A 22,409-nucleotide genomic window follows, 5' to 3' on the forward strand; every position below is an offset into this window, starting at 1 on the left:
GGCCTAATTGTACTCCATTATGCCAAAGAATTGAGGAAAAAAATGCAAATTCAAGGTCAAATTAAATGATTATTGGACGGATTTGCATAAAAATTAAGTCCAAGGACATAATTAATTTTTTAATAGGCAAATTTGATTTAATCATAGGTCCAATTGAAGGATTTAATTAAGTACAAGAACTTAATTATACTTTAAATGGGTCAAATTAATTTTATTTGGGGCTTAATTGGTGAAAAATCAAGTTTGGGAGCTTAATTTGGGCTTAATTGAGAAGATTGGAATTTTAAGATACTAAATTTAATTTTTACCAAGTTAATTGGTTGAAATTATGGGCCAAATTGGAAGCAATTGAAAGTTTGATGGTCAATTAGGAGTTAAATTGACAAAATCCGAGACCAAGGACTATATTGCAAAAGGCGCGTAAATCCGAGGATTAAAAAATAATTTCACAGGGTCTTAATTGCATTAAATAAAAATTTTAGGGTCAATTAGGGGGCTCCATTGAACAAAATTGACAGATGGAGGACTGAAATGAAATTTGGCCAAAAAACTATTCATTATCTTCTTCATTTTTTCTGAAAAAAGCTGGTCCGGTTACCTACTTTGTAGCTGAATTTAATGTACCTACCAGCCATCAAATTTGAAAAATCTTGCACGCCAATGATCCCTTGCAGTTTCTTTATAGCTTCAAGTAAACAATTCAGTCTGAATGGCAGCAAGACGACATCGGCGCCGGCCTAAACATGCCAACTCAGACAGCTTTTGATGCAGATTTGACAGTGCACAATGCCTACTTTAAGCCAACGGTTGGGATTCTTCCCAACAGAATCAAGGGCTGAAATTTTTTTCTTGTGTAGACGAGATTACCCTCTTCCACCGCCTATAAATAGTGACGGATTTGACGGCCTGAGAGAGGTGAAAATTGGGTTCAAACTCGGCCAAAAACCAGCCTTTTGCCCCATTTCTGCAGTTTTTTTTTCCTCCCTCTCTCCCTGCCGTTCCAGCTACCATCCAGAGCCACCACCACCCTCATCACCGGTCTTCACACCATAATCTCCACCACATTAAGCCAATGAAACCACCAGCCAAACACCAAGAGCCACCGTTGGTTTCTCTCTCCTCGCTGCAGCCCCTCCTGAGCGTTTCTTCTTCTGCTTCCTGTGCCGCTTAGCCACCATTTCTGTCACAGCCTCAGCCATCGTTTCTACCACCAACCGACAACCAAGCAACCACCGTGATCTTCTTTATCTTCTCCTTTCAATGTTTCTCTCTCCTCTGCAACTTTTTTCTCTTCCTCCAATAGCCGACGCCGGCCTCCACCGCTGCAACCACTAGCAGCACACCATCATCCTCGGCCAGACCACCACCATGCTAGGTTGTCCGCCCTCTCTCCCTTTCCCCTTCTTCTTCTTCTTCTTCGCTGCCCCTATTCAGTAAATAGTGGGCGTGAATTATAATTCACGTCCACTGTTCATGCAGTGCACTATACCCTCCTTTTTTTTTTAAATCCAAAAATTTTCAAAACAATCATTTCAAAAAAATTTTGATTTTCTCGCATATTTTTCTACGAATATTGCATAATATCGGGTTGTATATTTACACTGTAAATTACAAATCCAGTATTAAAATACTGGTTTTCTCCAAAATATTTTTTAAAAATAAAATAATTTCAAAACATTTGCAAAAAATAAAAAAAATATATTTGTTGTGTACGGCCAAATCCTAAAATTTTTCCAAGCATATTTTTCATAAAAAACAAAAATTACATTTTTCAAGTTTTTTTTAAAATCCAAAAATGGATATCGTAACTAGTTTATGATTATCCATTAGGATTTGGCTAACATGTCAAAAATCTTTTTCTAATTTTTGTTTATTTAACAAAAAGATTTTTTTATTTTTATTGGGGAAATGAAAATTTTATTGGAGTCGCCATCTAGTAATTTGAGGGAACTAGAAATCCCAAATTAAACACTGGTTCCAGAGATTCGGGTACTGGGTTAGTTATGATTAAAGGAAGGTCGACACCACCCTTAAAACATCCTTTCAAAAGAAAGGTTACCCTTACTTGTGTGTTTTTTATTTGATTTAAATGCTATTATATTTCGAGCTTATTTGCAATTTTCTTTTTCAAAATAGTTAACGTCGGTCCCTAAAAATAGGAGACGCGTTAAAAAAATGACATCAGTCCCTAAAAATAGAAGACTTGTCTAAAATTATATCGACGTTCAACCCTAAAAAGGAGAATTGCGTCTGAGTTACAAAAAAAAATAAATTTATGGACATAATCCATATTTGTTTGGTATTTAAACTTTTTATTTGACATCAATCCTTTTCTATAAAAAGAGACGTGTCGACAAACATCGTTCATAGAAGATGCGTTAAAAAAATGGCATCAGTTCCTAAAAATAGAAAACTCGTCTAAAATATTGACGTGTCAACAAACAACGTTCGTAAGAGAAAATCACATTTTTTTTAAAATGATTTTGGGGTTTTTTTTATTTTTTTATTTTTTTTAAATATTATAATAAACACACACACACACACACACATATATATATATAATTCACGTCCTGCATGAACAGTAGGACGTGAATTATAATTCACGCCTACTGTTCACACAGGAACAATAGGGAAGGAAGAAGAAGAGGAAGGGAAGAAGAAGAAGAAGAAGAAGAAGAAGAAGGGTGGCTTACCTGGCTGAAGGGTCGTGGCTACCGTCACTATTCTGGCTGAGGAAGGTGTGTTGCCGGTGGTTGCAACGGTGGAGCTAGAGGAAGAGACGTTGATGGCGTCGGTTTCCTGTGGCAGAGGAAGAAAGAAGAAGAAAAAACACGCGGGAGGGGCTGTAGCGAGGAGAGAGAAACCAATGGTGGCTCTTGTTGGTCGGCTGGTGGTTGAGTTGGCTTCCTGTGGTGTAGATGATAGTGGGAAGACCGGTGATGAGGGTGGTGGTGGCTGAAGGCCACGGTGGAGAGAGAAAGAAAGAAGAAATGTGCAGAAACCGGAAGAAAAAACTGGTTTTTTGGCTTATTTTGGACCTGATTTTCTCTTCTTTTCAGGCCATGAAATCCACCTCTATTTATAGGCGGTGGAAGAGGCAATCTTTTCTACATTGAGGAAAAATTTCAGCCCTTGATTCAGTTGGGAAGGATCCCAACCATTGGCTCAAAGTAGGTATCATGAGTTGAAAATCTGCAGACAAAAGTTGATTGAGTAAGTCTCTTTAGGCTGTCACCAGTGCTAATATATTGTCCTTTAGCCCAACCTGATCACATGAGGTTGTAGCAAAACTGCAGAGGATCCGTTTCATATAATATTTGTCAAATTTGGTGGACGTTAGGTACATTAAATGCAGCTGCAAAGTAGTCAACCAGACCAGCTTTTTCAGAAAAAAAATAAAATCTGCAACAAAAGCTGATTGAGTAGGCCTATTTAGGCTGTCACCAGTGCTAATATATTGTCATTTAGCCCAACCTGATCACATGGGGTTGTAGAAAAAATGCATAGGATCCGTTTCATATAAGATTTGTCAAATTTGGTGGACGTTAGGTACATTAAATGCAGCTGCAAAGTAGTCAACCAGACCAGCTTTTTTAAGGAAAAAAAAAAAAAAGATAATGAACAGTGATTTTTGGTCAAAGTCCATTTTAGTCCTCTCTTTTTCAATTGAGCCCTAATTGACCCTAAACCTTTTTATTTAATGCAATTTGGCCACTAATTAACTTGGTAAAAATTAAATTTGGTCTTTTAAAATTCAGATTTTCTCAATTAAGCCCAAATTAAACTCCCAAACTTAATTTTTCACCAATTAAGCCCCAAATAAAATTAATTTGACCCATTTAAAGTATAATTAAGTCCTTGCACTTAATTAAATCCTTCAATTGGACCCAAATTAATTCTTAAACATAATTAAAATTTAATTTGGCCTATGATTAAATCAAATTGGCCCATTAAAAATTTAATTATGTCATTGAACTTAATTTTTATGCAAATTCATCCAATAATCATTTAATTTGACCTTGAATTTGTATTTTTTTTCTTCATTTTTGGGCACAATAAGGTACAATTAGGCCTTGAACTTTCTCTAAAATTGCAGCTTGATTCCCCGATTTCCTTTCTCCACATTGTCAGCTTTTATTTTATTTTTTTATTTTTATTTTTGAAAAAGAAATTGATTTAATTTTTTTTTTTTTAGGAATAACCTAGAATTGGGTTATGATAACCGACATGGTTTGACCCGTATTGACCCGGTGAACTCGGTTTTGATCAGAAATGATGCGGTTGACTCGAGAAAAATATATTTTTGAATTTTAAACTTTTTTATTAATTTTTTTGGATTTTTATAAATAATAATAGAAATAAAAATACATTCAAGAAAATCTGGCTGAATCCAAAATTGGGTTACAACAGTCCTGACCCCCCGCGACAACAACAACCACGACCCCTTTAGCCAGGTGAGCCTCCCTTCTTTTCCTTCTTCTTCTTCTTCTTCTTCCTTTCCTACTGTTTGCTGCATGAATAGTAGGCGTGAAATATAATTCACATCCTATTGTTCATGCAAGACGTGAATTGTGTGTGTGTGTGTGTGTATTATAACATTTAAAAAACATATTTTAAAAAAAAAAGTGATTTTCTCTCATATTTTTTTTTATTAATTTTGCATAATATCGGGTTATATATTTACATTGTAAAATACAAATCCGATATTGAAATACTGGTTTTCTCCAAAATATTTCTCAAAAAAATAAAATTCAAAACATTTTTAAAAAACAAAAAAATATTTTGTTGCATACGGCCAAATCCTAAAATCTTTCCAAATATATATATATATATATATATATATATATATAGCATCTTTTTTATATTTTAAAAAAATTAAAAAATGGATATTATAACCAGTTTATGATTATCCATTAGAATTTGGCTAACATGTCAAAAATCTTTTTTCAATTTTTGTTTTAGGATCTAGATGTAGACTTTAATATTTGTGAGATGTAAAATTACACGATAAAGTACACCCTCAGGTATTAAAGATACAAGGTGTAAATATATACGATGCTAAAATTCAGACTTTAGAACGGTTAGGATTTAACCCGATAAGGTAGAGACTCTCTCATGAAGAGAGATCTGCCTTGAGCCTTAGAAAAGACCAACGGATAGAAACCCAACTTAGAAAAAACAATCAAACAACAATGCAGCTTACCTTAGGTAGGGTGCACTAGGGGTGATGTGTCTTCCCCTTGCACAACCAGTCCCTTACTCAGACTCTCATAGACCATAGGTTCCTAGTGACCATAATACTAGGTGGCGACTCCTAAACATTAATCATAATTTTATGATTAAATCAAAAAACCGTTCCCAACACACCACACCTCACATAGGAGGCACGACAAAGAGCCTTCACCGTCGCCAAACGACGTCGCGACCCACGCAACAGGATGGCGACTCCGCTGGGGATCACCTTGTCTGGTCGGACTAAGCTTTGCTAGTTTGATTGTTTGCCTTTTTGTTGGTCTTTATTTTTAACTCATATTTTTATTGCTTTAGCATGCTTTTTAATTTTACAAATAAACCCAATTATAGGTTAGATAGGGAGTAGTGGTCTGCCTCATGACTTTCAGTCGGGGTTAAGATTCGTAAAACATCCAACTATGAGCTGAGTGTTTACTTGGTAATGGCGGTCACATTGTGCCCCAACCATTCCTTGTAAACCCCTACACTACCTTCACGTGAGGTGGCCACTAGGCAGTTCATAGACCTTTTTAAAACCAAGTAGAAAGCCTACCCATCATGTAATGACCTAAAACCTTCCTTTAGAGCATGAACTCCCTAGTTATTCATTCTGCATAGGTTTTTGGCATTCCTACCCAATGTGCATATATATACATTTGCATCCACTCACATACATCCATCCATTGTAAGTAACATACATACATGCAACAGGTTGAAATATAGGTCCCTAAAAAGCCTACAACACCCAACTCCAAGCAAGAAACATGGAAGGTGAAGAGCATGCTCACCGTGACACCCATTTCCAAGAAGAGCTAGAATCTCTGAAAGAAAGCGTGGCTCGCCTCACTAGCTTACTCGAGCAAACACTTAGAAATGCTTATAGTGAATGTTCTTTTAACCGACCAGCTATTTTTGTTCAGCCTCCGGCAACAACTCAACCCAAAAAAACATTAAGTGAACATGGTCAAAAACCTCCTTATAATGCAGCATTTGTGCATTTAATACCATCAGCACCTGCCCTCCAGTCATAATTCCATTTGTTTTAGACTCTTCTTATTTTCCCCTCGTGTTTATGAATGACAGTTGGTACATATGGGGCCTTTTTGGTTGTTTCTATCTATTCAATTCACATAAGTGTAACTTTGGTTGCAGAGAAGCAGACGAGTCTCGTTTACGAGAAGTATGTGAGAGCTTTCTTGGACCTCCTACTGGGATGGCTGAATCTACATCTTCAGATACAAAAATGGTGTCTTGGGATCCTTGTGTGCTTGTAAGGCCTTTTCTCAGCATATTGTATTCTGTGATGGTTACTCTACAGTATCTCTCTTGCATGCTTTACATTTGATTACATGTTGAGCATTCTACATTCAATTGCTCTCTTCTGCTTGTGTATAGAAACTTTATGCTTCAATCCAATACTTTAACGGCATGACAAAAACTCCTTGGGGGCATTTCTCCTTGGTTTTCTCCCTTTTATTTCTTATTTTGTTTTTCTTGCCATTGTCTATTGATGTTTATAACTCTGCAGGGAATGAGAAAACACAAACTCTTAAGAGAAGATATTCTTCCTGCAATGGCATCAAACAGAAAAGTCCAACGTTTACTAAATGAGTTCATGGATCTCTTGTCTGAATATGGAAGTGTAGAAACTAACCAAAAAACCCCCGTGCTACGAACTACATCTCAACAAGCAACCAGTCAAATGAATTGTGATCCACCAGTAACAGAGCAAATGGACACTGCCCCACAAGCAATAGATCATACAAACGCTGCCCAACCAGCAAAAGATCATGAGGACCCAACCCCCATTATAACTGATGAAGCAGACCATATTCCGCTGGCTGTTGATGAAGTAGATTTGTGCCCGATGGTAACAGATCAAGTTATTCAGGATTCACTTGACAGAGAAGCTGGTTCTTGAGTTCTGCTTCTAACCAATAGGATTAATGTTAATGATATTAGCAGACTGACACATGGCGTTGCAGAAGTGGATATGGGTGCATATATGGGTCATGATTCATCTTGTCATCCACATTTTCCTGGTCAAACGAAGATAAAAGGTCCATGGTATTGGAGAGAAAAAAAACTCATTGTAGTGAATTGACTGGGGCATCTCTTTTAACTCTTCTTTGATGCTGTACCCGGGTATGTAACCAAAAAAATCTCATATTCAGTTAGCTAACTTTTATTTATTTATTTTGGCCACTTACAGCTTTCTGTAACCAATTTTCTTATTCCTTGTACAAGTTTAAGCATGATGTTAATTAGATCTTCATTTAGAAACTCCCATCTCTAAGATTGAAAGGATGGGCCCTCCTGTTTTCAGCTTTTATACTTGCTTTCTTCTGCTGTTCTTGTGATGCATTTTCAGTTTACTTCTGCATGTATGGCTGTAGCCGTCCTGGATCACGCAGGTAGTTCATGTTCTTCCCTTATTTCTGACGTTTTTTTCTTTCACTTTTAATTTGCTTGGAGAGATCTATGACGTCAATACTGTGTTTGAACACGACATGGCGTTAGCATTTATGCCTGCAGCCACTGTTTTAGCTGCTGCATTGGGTCTAAAAATGGCAGAGGAGGGGTTGCCGATTTGTAAATTCGTGCTCTTTCGGCGGCCCTTTGAAGAATGTAAAGCAATCCGAGGGTAAAATAATCAGTTAGAGTTGATTCTTCTGTAAGAAAACGCAACCTGCTCAATTCCCACTCAAATTTTGAGCTTTGAAGGGTGTCGTCTGGATGATATCTTTCAAAGTCAAAATCTTGTAAAGACGTGTGTACAGACGCCAATTACCCGCTTCCACTCAAATCTTAGCCTTGAAGTGTCCGCCCGACAGCATCTAATTTTACTTTCAGTGTCAGAACATGTAGACGTGGGTCCTGTATTCATTTTTCATATCAATTTTAATATATTAAAATTAAATACCTTTTAAATTAAGTTTAAATAAATCATATTTATTTAACTTTTTATTTGGTATTCTCATAATTTTTATTTTCTAGATACTTTTTAAAAATACAACGTATTGATATATCTTCAAAATCATTTTTGACGTGATCTCTAGTAAAATTCAAAATAATTACGTATACTGATTATATGAAGCCCGTTGAGCCTCTAGGGGTTGTAGAGGCATGTATATAGAAAGCATGGAAATTATTTATTTTCGGACCTGTGAACTCGCTAACTACTCGTAGTCGTAGGTGGAGAACATAAATTAGACACAGCAACCCAACGGTGCATTAATGACAAGAGTTTATTTAATAAAGTTATGTATAAGTTTCTAATAATAAAAACAAACAGTACTAAAGTTTCATATTGTCAGCAAAATCTTGAAATTAACGTAGCAAAGAAAAGTTCTTTCCCAATGATTAAAAAAAAAGAAAAGAAAATAAAAAAACTATAATTTTCTCATTCATGCATGTCCAAAGGAAAAAAAAGAAGACCCGAGGGGGGCTTGGGGTGGTCAATTTGTTTTTTCTCATTTCATGTCAATATCTTAAAATCATAGATAAAACTGGATAAACCTTTTAATCAAACATTCAAATTGAAAGTTTCAAACCTATTTTTTATCATAAACTTCTGATTAAAATAACATAAATAAGTGAACCAATCTCTCTCATGCATCTAAGATCTTGATAGACTTGCAAGTGATTGTATTTTTGCATGTGTTAGAATTAAAAGTTAAAATTCTGAATAATCAATATATTATGAATACATAGTCTTAATTTAAATATAAATAAAAAATATATAGATTAAACTGAAAGTACTATTCTATCCTTAATAAATTAGACTACATAAATATTATTTAACATCTCACCTCAAACTCACAATGTGGCAGCTACAAGCGTCGAGAGTTTGCAAATCAGAAAATGAAAATGAGAGATGGAATGTGTCTTGGTAAAGAAATCTGTAATCTGCAAGGAACAAAAGGCAAAGTAATGGTGCCATGCTTGAGATGATGACGAATAAGATGACAATCAATCTCAATTTCGCTTATGAAAAACCAAGTTATGAGCAATTTGAATAGAACTCTGGTTGTCACAATACATATGAGTAGGATGAAAAAAGAAAACTCCCATATCAACAAGTAACCAAACAATCTCTTTGGTGGTAGATGCCATGGCACGATATTCTACTTCGGTGGATGATTGAGAAACAATAGATTGTTTCTTGCTCTTCCAAGAAATAAAAGAATCACCTAAAAAGATACAAAACCCGGTAACAGACTTGCGATCTGTGGGATCACTACCATGATCAGCATCAGAGTATGCACGCAACTTTAAGGAAGAGGTGGATGAGAGTAAAAGACTTTGAAAAATTGTACCCCGAAGATATCGAAAAATACGAAGAACAACTGTCTAGTGAACAGTAGTAGGAGAAGCAACAAATTGACTAACAACATGAACAACATATGCAATATCTGGACGAGTAATGGTGAGATATACCCAACTCCCAATAATAGTGTGGTATAAAGTAGGATCTATCAAAGGTAAAACCATTAGAAGAAGAGTACCTTGCATTAACCTCAATAGGAGTATCTACAATCTTGTTATCAGTAAGTCTAGCCCGCTCAAGAATATCTGCAACATATTTCGACTGAGAAAGAAGGTAACCTCTAGATGAGTATGTTACCTCAATACCCAACAAATATCGAAGATAACCCAAATCCTTCATTTCAAATCGTCTAGCCAACTCTATCTTCAAAACTAAAATATCATCAATGTCATCACTAGTAATAATCATGTCATCAACATATAATTGAGATCAAACACAAAAAGAAGGCTAGAATTTTAAATAATCAGTATATTATGAATGCATAGTCTTAACCTAAATACAAATAAAGTATATATAGGTTAAACTGAAAGTACTATTTTACCCTTAATAAATAAAACTAAAATATTATTTAACAAACATCCTCACCCAAGAAACCAAGATGTTAAAAAAAAAATTGCAACATCTAAATTAATAAAAAAAAAAATGTAAGGAAAGGTAAAAGTGGATCATTGAATGGGTGCTTGATGCATTTTGATCTTTTAAGTAAATGACCTAAGCAATCTACCAAAGAAAAGGATAGCGCGTGCCCTCCCTCATAAATGTCCTGCCCCCCCTCTCGCCACCTTGCTATATCAAACATGAAATATTGGTGCTAGATTTTGGCAAAATAATTTGTGTTTCGATTCATTTCAACATACAAGAACACCCAAATTAAACACAAACTTTCATCCCTATCTCTCTCTCTTGCAATGGAGTTTGGAAGTGTTGTTCAGTTTCTCGAGGACAAGACCATTTTGATCATGGGGGCAACTGGGTTTCTAGCAAAGAGTAGATATCTTCCTCTTTTTTGTGTTTTTTCCTCTATTTTTTGAGTAAGGCATCATGAATGGCTATAACTTTTCTTACAATAACTGCAGTTCTTTTGGAGAAGATCTTGAGAGTCCAGCCAAAAGTGAAGAAGATTTACCTTCTTCTAAGAGCTGCGGATGCCAAGTCTGCTTCACAACGCTTACAAAATGAGGTACACAATATAATAAAACTTGAGGGAATAAAAGGCAAGAGAAGTAAAAATGAGAGGAAGGAAACTAAACTAGCAAACTGCAAGAAAATAAAAGTACTGCATGGTCTAATGCTTACAAATTATGGAATTATCGTTTAGATAGGCCAACACCATAAATAGATATATTGGGGATGCATATTCCTTGAAAGTACTTTTGTTACTAAAAGTGGAAAACATATGAGGAGGTAGACATTTGATGTCATTCATTGATTAAGAGCCTTGGAAATACATACAGCTCTTCTTTCACGAATCAATCTGAATTGGGATAATGTTCTATGTCTATTCTTTCACAAATCAACTGCTCGGATCCGTTCCTTTCATGTTAGGTTCAGCTACACTGGTATGAATAGTAAGGAGTGTATTACAACTTGAAGTAATTAATAGGTGTTGTTGCTACCCAATTTTTGACGCATGTTTTTGATATATTTTCAAAAAAATCCAAAAATAGAGAAAAACAATGAAAATCCAAAAAATATGTTTTTTAATATATTCTTGTTATTTTAGCATTTTTAACGTCGTCTAAAAAATGATTTAAATTTTTAAGGGTCTTTTGAACGCGTTCAACTTTTCACGCGTCCTTTTTAAAATCATTGATTTTCCTCATTGAGTCATATTGCTCGTTTTCAAAAAAATAAAAAAAAATAAGAAAAATCAAAATTTACAAAAAGAAGGAAGTTGAGGGACCAAGTTGAAAAACCTAGCAACATTTTGCCTATAAATACCAGTCTTCTCAACACATTTTAAAGGGGGGTAATTTTGAAACAACAGAAAAATACAAAGGAAAAACATAAACCCTAAAACACAAAGACACAGCCGCCCCCCACCCTTTGCTTTTCTTTTTTTCTTTCGACAGCAGCCAAACAGGCCCTCCCCTGGCTTGAATTTTTTTTCTCCACACCGGAGCCCCCATTTCTTCTCCCTTACTCGACCAAGACCTCCTCCGATTAAATGTTTATAGTTTTTTTAATGTAATGCTATAAAATTAATTTTTAAAAATACATCAAAATAATATTATTTTATTTTAAAAAAATTATATTTTACATTAGTACAATTAAAAAAATTAAAAATAATTTTAAACAATAAAAAAATATTAAATCTTCGTACGACACTTTAGTGATTGTTCACCTAGTACCATTATTAAAGAGCAAGAGTCACATCGATGATGGCCATTGTAAACGGACCCAAACGCTTGAAATATAAAATGGAGTTGAAAAGAGCTAATGGGACTTTCAATTTTATGATTGTGACTATGAACTGAAGGTTAAGGGAAGGAAAAAAAAAATACTGCATTCAAGTTTCTTACCAACCAAAGAGGAGCGGAGCTGATAGTATTTAATAGAAAAAACCAAAATTAATATAATAAAATAATTAAAAAAATTATCTATTTAAAATAAAAAATATTATACTATTCCAGATCAACCCTTAACCTCAGTGACTAAGATTTCAAAGTGTTTAAAATGTTTTGCAGAGGTCGGGCCCTGCTTGCCTCCCCCTACTTCCGTCCCTGCAACCAAACTCCTTTATTGCTTTCAATCCTTCCTTTGTTTTGATATCAATAAATTAAATGTTCATACGACAGATCACCTAACTTGTACCACGTAGTATTTTTCATCAATGAGCTCAGCCTTGATAACATTTAAGGACCATGACCAAACTGGAACTACCCCGTCCTCCTGGGCTTCAAGACCCCCTGCCCTAAACATATTGAAAAGCTGGCAGAGACCTAAACCTAATAACATAGATACGAACTTGTTCTTGTTCGGATGTGAATTATTGAAGGCCATTTCTTTTCTTTTTTAATTTAAAGGGGGACAACACTGCAGTTCCAGACTTCCAGCCGAGGGAAATTCTTGTTTCTCATAGAATGAAATAGAATACAAACAAACAATTTCTCAAAAAAAAAAAAAAGGAACCCTTCAACATATAATGATATGGATTTTGAAAAATATAGATACTAACTTGTTCTGAAAAAGTGATATGTGCTAGATATGGATTTTGAAAAAAAAAAAAAAAAAAACTGACAAAATTAATGGCATTTAGGGCTAGGGTGTATGGATGGCCAAACACCCATGTATTTACAAAGGCAATGGGAGAGATGTTTGTAGGACACTTGAAGGAAGATTTATCCATGCCTACTCCTGTTCTTGCCCATCGCTCTCCGTTTAATTGTTTATTTCAACGGTTTCCTGATTATTATTTTTTGCGTACCTTTGAGTGTTTCTGTTTTTCTTTTCTGCATCCATATAATAATCATAAATTGGATTTTCGTTCCTCTCCGTGTGTGTTTTTTGGATATAGTTTCTCGCATCTTGGTTATCGATGTCTTGACATTGCATCTCACCGTATTTATATTTCCCATCATGTCCGCTTCCATGAACATGTGTTTTCATTTGATAATTCTAAACAGATTGCAAAGCTCTCCACCAAAACCCTCACCCCACCCACTACTGTCACCCTCCCAAATTTGCTACACCACCCACCACCACCCACTTTCACTAGCCACCCAAACAGCCCACAACACTCCGCTCTGCCACTCCAAACAGCCACTCGACCACAGCCTCCACCCATCTCTTGGCCATCATCCCATGCTTGTTTATCTAACCCTTATGGTGCAGGTTCAGATCGTCAATTGGTCTCCTCTCCTCATAGTCTTGGGGCACTTTCTAGTCCCTCCTCTGCTTTGCCCTCCCTAGCCAGCACTCTTGCAGCTTTAGACTCTATTCCCAGCCCCTCCTCTGCTGACAATCTTGTGCTTGAGGATGCTTTTTTATCATCCTCTCCCGCTGGTCTGCAACTTATGGTTGATTTGTCTTCTTATCAGCTGCCACAGGTCTCCTCGCTACAATCGCCTTCCCCTGCGTCTCCACCACCAGCATACAACAGACATCCTATGACTCTTAGACCGCGGCAGCCGAAGACAGCTAGTCTGGCTGCTTCCGCTGCCACCACTTTTACCTCCACACAGGTACTGTATTCTCCCTCTTCTGAGCCTTTTTCATTCTTTGATGCTGACCGGTATGCAGTTTGGCATAATGTTATGTGTGATGAGATCGCCGCTTTACGCGAAAATCACACTTGGTCTTTGGTTCCATTTTATCCTTCGATGAATGTTGTTGGTAGTAGATAGGTATATCGGATCAAACATCGTGTTGATGGTAGTATTGAGCGCTATAAAGCGCATCTTGTTGCTATAGGTTTTACCCAGCAGAAAGGTATTGATTATTCTGAAACCTTCAGTCCAGTTATTAAACAGGCCACTGTTCGATTGGTTTTCTCTATCACGGTTTCGCGAAATTGGAAGATTCATCAGCTTGATATTTATAATGCTTTCCTCAATGGTGCTCTTATTGAAGAGGTCTACATGAAACAACCTCTAGGTTTCGTTGACTCTTCTCTTCCATCTCATGTGTGCAGATTGCACAAATCATTATATGGTTTGAAACAGACACCGAGAGCATGGTACACTTGTCTAAGTGATTTTTTGCTCTCCATCGATTTCCGAGCTTCCAAGGTTTACACCTCCCTGTTTATCTTATCTGATGGTACTAATATCTTTTATCTCCTGGTGTATGTTGATGATATTCTACTCATGGGTAGCAACTCTGCTATGCTCTATCACCTTATACAGTTACTCAGCTCTGAGTTCAAGCTTCGTGACTTAGGTGTTGTTCATTACTTTCTGGGTATTGAAGTTCAGTCTACCGGTATAGGTTTAATGTTGCGTCAACATGAATATATTCTTGACATCCTCACCCGAGCTAGTATGACTTCCTGCAAACCAGTTGATACTCCAGTCTCCCTTTCGAAAGTCATTTTATTACCGGATCATTCATTCTCTGATCCTACACGATTTCATCAAATCGTGGGTGCTCTTTAATATCTTACCTTCACCCGTCCAGATATATGCTTTGATATTAACAGAGTCTGTCAGTTTATGCATGCTCCTACAGATTCTCATTGGGCCACTGTCAAACGTATTTTACGTTATCTTAAAGGTACAACATCTTATGGTTTTCATATCACTAGAGACTCCTCTTTTGCTCTACGTGGCTTTACAGATGGTAGTATTGATGATCGCAAGTCTACGGGCGGTTATCTTGTCTTTTTTTGTCAGACGCCGATTTCTTGGAAATCCGACAAGCAATGCACTGTTGTTGTTATCATTACAGTTACTGCAGTGTTCTGCTACCTCTATATAAATAGGAAGGTTGGCTAAGGCACAACTCAACACATTCCATTATTCTCAACTCAATGAATGCTTAAAAACATATGTTCTCATGTAACATGCTTGGATCCAGGGTTAGTTTTAGAGAAGAGAAGAGCTCCGTCTTCATTAGCGTATCCTTAAAAAAGAGCTCAATGTCATGGACTTAATCTAAAAAAAAAAAAAAACCCAATTACATGAGCTCGACCTAGAAAAATAGCTCAGCTTCCATGGATTCAGTTACATTTTAGGTTCTACTCTTATTATACCTTTAGGTATGTAAAAATCATCTAAAAACCTGATATATTTCTATTAATATAAAAAATATTTATCTCTCATTAATACATATGCTATAGATATTTTCTCTTATTAAAATTATTAGGAAAAAAAATAACACTTTAGTCCCTTCTCTCCATAAAAAGATAAGACTCGTGAGCTATAAATACACCATAAATCTTTCAAATACTAATTTCTGAATCTTTATTCTCTATTCCATATTTATTTTTAAAAAAGATACCTACTTAAGCATAAGGGAGTCCTCAAACTCATAAAATAATATTTTTTTTATTGGTATCAGTCACCGGTCACCTTGATTAAGGAGAATTGATCAGATTCTCAGATCCAAGAGATTAACTAATTATCCAAGATATAAACTTTACTCCTAAGCTACATGAAATTTTGGGACATCATCGCTTTCTTTACCTTTGATTATAACTTGGATGATTATATCTTTCTTTACCTTTGATTACAACATGGATGATTATATCTTTTCTTATAATGATCAATGCAGTTTTTATGGAGAAGACATTAATGGTGCAACCAAATGTGAAGAAGATGCATGTACCTTCTTTTAAGAGCTCCTGATGCCAAGTCTGCTACGCAACGCTTGCAAATTAAATGTGGTATATATAATACTCGTGAGGCAATAACAAGCAAGTAAAAAACACAGAAAAAAAATTTAATTTGAGACTGTACGAAATTAAGTAAAGGACCCTGTCGATACATGACGTCGGGCGACGACTCCGCTTTTTGTTTTTTATTTAACAAAAGATTTTTTTTTTGTTGGGAGAAATGAAGATTTTATTGGAGTCGCCATTTAGTAATATAAGGGAACTAGAAATTCCAAATTAGATACTGGTCCCAGAGATTCGGGTACTAGGTTAGTTATGATTAAAGGAAGGTAGACATCACCCTTAAAACATCCTTTCAAGAGAAAGGTTACCCCTACTTGAGTGTTTTTATATTTGATTCAAATGATATTGTATTTTGAGTTTATTTGCAATTTTATTATTATTTTTTAAAATAGTTAACGTCGGTCCCTAAAAATAAGAGACACGTTAAAAATGACATCAGTCCCTAAAAATAGGAGACTCGTCTAAAATATCAACGTTTAACCCTAAAAAAGAGATTTACGTCTGAGTTACCCAAAAAAAATCATAGACATAATCCATATTTGTTTGGTATTTAAACTTTTTTTACATCGGTCATTTTCTATAAAAAGAGACGTGTCGACAAACAATATTTGTTTATAAAAATAAATATTTTGATATCATTAAAAAATAGGTATAACTATTCTTGAGAAGTTGGGCTTTGCACCCACAACCGATAATATGATAAGATGGGTGTTGGACCCACATCATTTTTTTTTATATTTATTTTTTTGTTTTATTTTTTTTTACACGCAAGAAAATTTAAATACAAAATAAAAAAATGTTAGAAATCTCAAAAAAAATTACCTAAGTGCCACTGTATAGGTAAAAGATTGAAATACTCTCGGATTTCTCGAAAAATTACAAAAATGCCATTGTCGGCGCGTGTGGCTCACGTGCGGTTACTGTTGGCGGCGGTGAAATTTTTCGGCGAGATTTTTGGCCAACTGATGGTTGATTCTGGTAGATCTGAAGTCGAGAATTCTGATGGTGGTGGTCTCGACGGCCGTTTATGGCTGACGAAGGAGAATCGACAACTTGAAGCTTCGGTGACCAGCGACGATCACGACCTTTTTCCGGCCAGATGAGGCGGATAAAACGCTGAAAAAGGCCTAGGTTTTGCTTTATACAATGTTGGCGACCTTTCTGTGGTGTTTTGGAGGCTTGAGATGGCCAGAAATGGGAGATCGGAGGAGAGAGAGAGAGAGTCGTCGGCGAGAGGAGAGAGAGAAGCTCTGGGTTTTACTACGGTGTGAACGCTAGCATGGTACACCGGTGCAGCTGAAGGCTGTGAGCCGTTTGATATCTAATGAAACGATCATGCGGCTGTGATTGGCTTGATCTGCAGGTTGATCGGACGGTCCAGATGAGCAGAGCTGTGATCTGGTGTGGCGCGGTTCTCCGAAAGCTCGGTACACCGGGTGACGTGGCGCAATGGGATCAAAGGGCAGATTATTTCAAAGGCAGAGATGGGTTTGGGTTTTGTTATAGTGTGGTAAACCCTATTGTATCCTATTAAATCAAAGGTCTAGAACTAACACTATTGAATCAATGGTTAGGATATTTTTGGTATTTTTCAAATTATTTTTTTTAAAAAAAAAACAATATCCTACTTTCAAGAAGAAAAACTAAAAAAATATATGAATATTGCACTCTCTTCTCTCTTTCTTTTTCTTTTTTCCCCCTCTACTCTCGTAGTCAGTGAACAACACATTTAATTCAAACCTACTATAATAAATTTCTAAATTATTAATTTTGTTTTATTATATAATAATAAATATTTATATGGGTAAAACTAAAAAACTTAAATCAGTATTAGAAAAAGCCCGTTTCAACCGCTAACACAAAAAAAACATTTGATGAGTATCAACCCGGTGAACCGGGTTTGACCGAAAAATAATGGTTTGACCCGAAAATAACAGTTTCAACCCAAAACGTCATGAAAACTCATTTTTTACCCTAGTCGACATGGTTTGACCTGTATTAACCCAGTGGACTCGGTTTTGATAAAAAATGACAGTTTTGACTGAAAATGACAGTTTTAACCCGAAACGTAATGAAAACTTATTTTTTACCCTGATCGACATGGTTTGACCCGAATTGACCCGGTGAAATTGGTTTTTATGAAAATTGACAGTTCTAATCGAAAATGACTGTTTTGACCTGAAAAGTCATGAAAACTCATTTTTTATCCTGGTCGACATGGTTTGACCCGTATTGACCCAGTGGACTCAGTTTTGATAAAAAAATGACAGTTTTGATCGTAAATGACGGTTTTGACCCGGAACGTCATGAAAACTCATTTTTTACCATAGTCGACATGGTTTGAACCGTATTGACCCAGTGGACTCGGTTTTGATAAAAAATGACAGTTTTGACCGTAAATGACGGTTTTGACCCGAAACGTCATGAAAACTCATTTTTTATCCTGATCGACATTGTTTGACCCATATTGACCCGGTAAAATTGGTTTTTATGAAAAATGATGGTTTTGACCGAAAATGACGGTTTTAACCCGAAAAGTCATGAAAACTCATTGTTTACCCTGGTTGACATGGTTTGACCTGTATTAACCCAGTGGACTCGGTTTTTATGAAAAGATGCGGTTGACTCGAGAAAAATATATTTTTGAATTTTAAACTTTTTTCTTAATTTTTTTGAATTTTTATAAATAATAATAGAAATAAAATAATATTCAAGAAATCTTAGTAAATCAAAAATTGGGTTACAACATAACGTATATTTCTTAGAAATTTTATGTTCTCTTTCCAACATCGATGAAAGGTTTGCAAGAATCATTGATTGCTTCTTCTTTTTTTCCTTCTTTTGTCCATTTCATTGACAAGGACTCATCAAAAGCTATTTTCTGTGTTTTACTGCTGGCATGATCTTGCACTTGGTATCGACTCAATGGGAGCTGAGAATGGCATATCTTTTGCCAAGAAATGTACCAAGCGCTAAAGGACTTGCTGGTTTTGCACATATCTCTAGAAGTTCAGATTTCCTTCAATACAGCTTGGTATTATACGTCGTGTTTTGCACAGCTTCAATAATGGACTTCAAGATTTTGAGACTTTCGTAGCAGCAGCACCGCAGTATGCTCTCCATTACTCCTTTCATTCCATATGTGATAATTACATCTGGAGAATTTAATGATTTCTCGAGAGTCATTTATTAAGATTATAAGTATTAATTAAAGTTGCTACTTATAACTCTCGATGATTATCCAAAAAAAAGTTGCTACTTATAGGGCATTGATTTTTAGACTCCAGCGGGTTAGGATATAAATATTCACATGGACCAACCTATATACATAAAAACAAAGATTAAAGTGGTTTTTGATAGTCGTGTGCAAGGTTGTTAAAATCGCGATTTTAACACGGCACGGAAAGCCGTTCATAAACTCGGATCGTAAAAACGGATCGTAAAATCGTAAAATCATAAGGAATTTTAAAATACATTAAAAAAAATTTATGCTTTAAATAAAAATTCATACATAACAATTCGTCCAATTAATTCAGTCCTATAATACTGAAATAACATTAAATTCAGTCAAATTCAATAATTTTCAGTCCAATTTTCACCCCATTAATTCAGTCTTATAATACTGAAATGGCATTACATTCAGTTCAATTCAACATTTTTCAGTCCAATTTTCACCCCATTAATATTTAACATTTTTTCAGTCCAATTTTCACCCCAATTCAATCAATTCAGTCCAATTGCAACCCAATTCAATCAATTCAGTCACCCCAATTCAATCAATTCAATCCAATTTGGTATGTAGAAGAATTCTGGAATCAATTCCTTGACATCAGACGTGTTTCCTTTCCCTGCTGCACTTAACCAAGTATCTCGAATACTGTTGAAAAGACGATCAGCATGATCGAACTGACCACCCTGCAGCTTTTGATTCTCTACAATGAATGGTGGAAGGCGTAGAAGGTAGAAGAGAACAATTCCAGCACTAGAATAGTGAGAGCCATAATGAAATTTTGGAACCTCTGGATCATCCCAGGTCTCGTATCTGAATAGAAAACCGAAAGGTAAATGACAGAATAAATGGAAAGCAGTAAAAATAATCAGTGTTATACACATGAGGACTGACCTTTTCCTAAATTCCTCTTCTCCCTCTCGCGGCTGCTGGTGAAGATGATGATGATGAGCTGAACGGCTGCTGGTGAAGAGGCCCGACCGCCCGATGTCGCCTGCTGCTGTTGAAGATGGGAAAGAAAGGAGAACGTTGTCGGTGTGCCGCTGTTAATGAAGACTGCAGAGGAAGCCCGAAGCCGTGAGCTGTTGAGGAGATCGTTGTCGACTCGTCGCGTTTAAAATCACGATAACCAGAAAAGGAAGTCGCGACCATGAGCACTGAGGAAAGAGAAGGAGTGAAGACTGGAGTCATCGGATCGTTGTCGCCGCCCGATAGGGATTTGTTCTGTTGGAATTGGAAAGATGGGAAAGTAACAATTGCAATTCAATTGTGATCTGTGAAAATGCTGCAGAGTGAAGAGTGAAGAGTCACGTGAGTCCGTGACTGTGCAGGATTATCTAATAGGCATCTGACAGCTGTCTAGGAGGGGGATTTTGTTCCAAGGCCTCATTTTGTCAAAATCACAAAATCGGTCCTGAAATCGCGATTTTACGCGATTTCATCCGATTTTTGCGATTTCACTCGATTTCAACCCGATTTTACCCATTTTCGATTTTTTCAAGCGATTCAACCCGTAATACATGTTTTGACTCGTAAAATCGTATGATTTTACGAGTCAAAATGCGATTTTAACAACCTTGGTCGTGTGTACAGAACTGCATGCTACTCGCCTTCTCTCTATTACCTTGCCTTGCCTTCAATCCCTTGACCGAACACCATTTAAGTCAGCCAAGAAAGTAGAAACACTGCCTGCATCTTACATGGGATAGTCCTCCTTCTTTCGGGTTCCTTTTTGTTGATAATTATTAGAAACATTTCAAAAGAATCAAAAATGGTTTTGACTGATTAATAAAAAGGGATTAACCATAGTTAATGATGCAGGAGATTTTCATTAATTGCGTGGTTTTATGCTAACAATCTAATTGTTTCTTATCTAAAACTTGTAGAAAATTCTAAAAGTTTTGTTTTTTATAGACATGAAATTTTATATTCGAAGGCTTTTAAGTTGTGATTCAAGATTTATCATTTTTTTTCTTAGTAGATCTAAATGATTTTTTTATAAGTTATTTTTCTTTTCTGGTGAAAATTCGTTTGGACAAAAAAAATTATGTTGTTTTCTTGTATATAATTAAGAAGATGAATGATTGCATCTATCTTTGTTTTGAGTAAAGGAGAAGGCCACGTTTTTATTATTATTATTAAAAAAAGGGATGGAATTTGAAGTATCTTGCTAGAGGGATGCCATGGTGTAGCTCAGTGAAGAGTCCCTCGTTTGTTTAGTTGCCTTTTTTTTATTAGTCACGCATTTGCTACTCGTGGCGAGGTAAATCCTCAACTGCATTAGCGAAGGCAGGTAGCAGTCCTCCATGAATAAAGCTTCTTTGAAGACAGTTAACGTTAATACCTGGCCATCAAACTAACACGCATACAAAAAGATAGTTCGGGGGACATAGTTAATCCAAAATTACAGGTAAGATTAATACAAATATTCCTATAAATCTTATCCATAAAAACTGTCCATAATTAATAGGATCAAATCATTGATTTATTCCAATAATAAACGAGGAGCAATTGCATGAAGTTTTGTTGCTATGCTTCCGTCTAGATTAATTGATGGCTACGAAGTGAAGTTAGATGGCTTCCAGGAAAAATTAAAAGGTTTGGTGCCAGTTAATTAATTAAATTAGCAGGGGGGGAAAAATTAATACTTCACATTGTATTGGATATGGCCTCTGATCAAAGTTGATCTGCATACTGTAAAATGATTAGAGGCTGATATAAATTTCAGAATCAAGAGATTAATTAATTATTCAAGATATAAATCTTACTCCGGCATATTATCGCTTTCTTTACCTTTGATTACAACATGGATGATTATATATTTTCTTACAATGATCAATGCAGTTTTTACGGAGAAGACATTAATGGTGCAACCAAATGTGAAGATGTACTCTTTACCTTTGATTACAACATGGATGATTATATATTTTCTTACAATGATCAATGCAGTTTTTACGGAGAAGACATTAATGGTGCAACCAAATGTGAAGATGTACCTTATTTTAAGAGCTCCTGATGCCAAATGCGTTATATATAATACTCGTGAGGCAATATATAACAAGCAAGTAAAAACAACAGAAAGGAAATTTAATTCGGAGAGCGTATGAAAGTAAGTAAAGGGCCCTATATTTCTTACAAATTTTATGTTCTCTTTCCAACATCGATGAAAGGTTGGCAAGAATCATTGATTGCTTCTTCTTTTTTCCTTCTTTTGTCCATTTCTTTAACAAGGACTCGTCAAAAGCTAATTTCCGGTTTTTAATGCTGGCATGATGTTGCAC

The 22,409-nt window shown here is 35.8% G+C and overlaps 1 protein-coding gene and 1 long non-coding RNA gene across 2 annotated transcripts; one reads left to right on the forward strand and one right to left on the reverse strand.

Annotated features, from left to right (window-relative positions):
- The first annotated feature begins 6,289 nt into the window (after positions 1-6,289).
- On the forward strand, positions 6,290-7,584 carry LOC118045552 (uncharacterized). The gene is made up of 2 exons (XM_035054216.2): positions 6,290-6,502; positions 6,761-7,584. The coding sequence occupies exons 1-2, from the start codon at positions 6,305-6,307 to the stop codon at positions 7,151-7,153; spliced, it is 591 nt and encodes a 196-aa protein (XP_034910107.2). The 5' UTR covers positions 6,290-6,304; the 3' UTR covers positions 7,154-7,584.
- An 11,867-nt stretch (positions 7,585-19,451) lies between these two features.
- Positions 19,452-20,655, reverse strand: LOC140955919 (uncharacterized). The gene is made up of 2 exons (XR_012170679.1): positions 20,023-20,655; positions 19,452-19,941 (listed from the first exon to the last, which is right to left on the reverse strand). It is a non-coding gene; the product is annotated as an uncharacterized lncRNA (long non-coding RNA).
- Positions 20,656-22,409: the final 1,754 nt, after the last annotated feature.

The sequence above is a fragment of the Populus alba genome, chromosome 9 (genome assembly GCF_005239225.2).
Source record: "Populus alba chromosome 9, ASM523922v2, whole genome shotgun sequence".
NCBI classification, from domain to species: Eukaryota; Viridiplantae; Streptophyta; class Magnoliopsida; order Malpighiales; family Salicaceae; genus Populus; species Populus alba.

Bases quoted from the DNA above. Each gene is read 5' to 3' on its own strand.
- LOC118045552 (XM_035054216.2), top strand. From the start codon at position 6,305: ATGAATGACAGTTGGTACATATGGGGCCTTTTTGGTTGTTTCTATCTA. The intron at 6,503-6,760 runs GTAAGGCCTTTT...ATAACTCTGCAG, and splicing joins CTTGGGATCCTTGTGTGCTT to GGAATGAGAAAACACAAACT.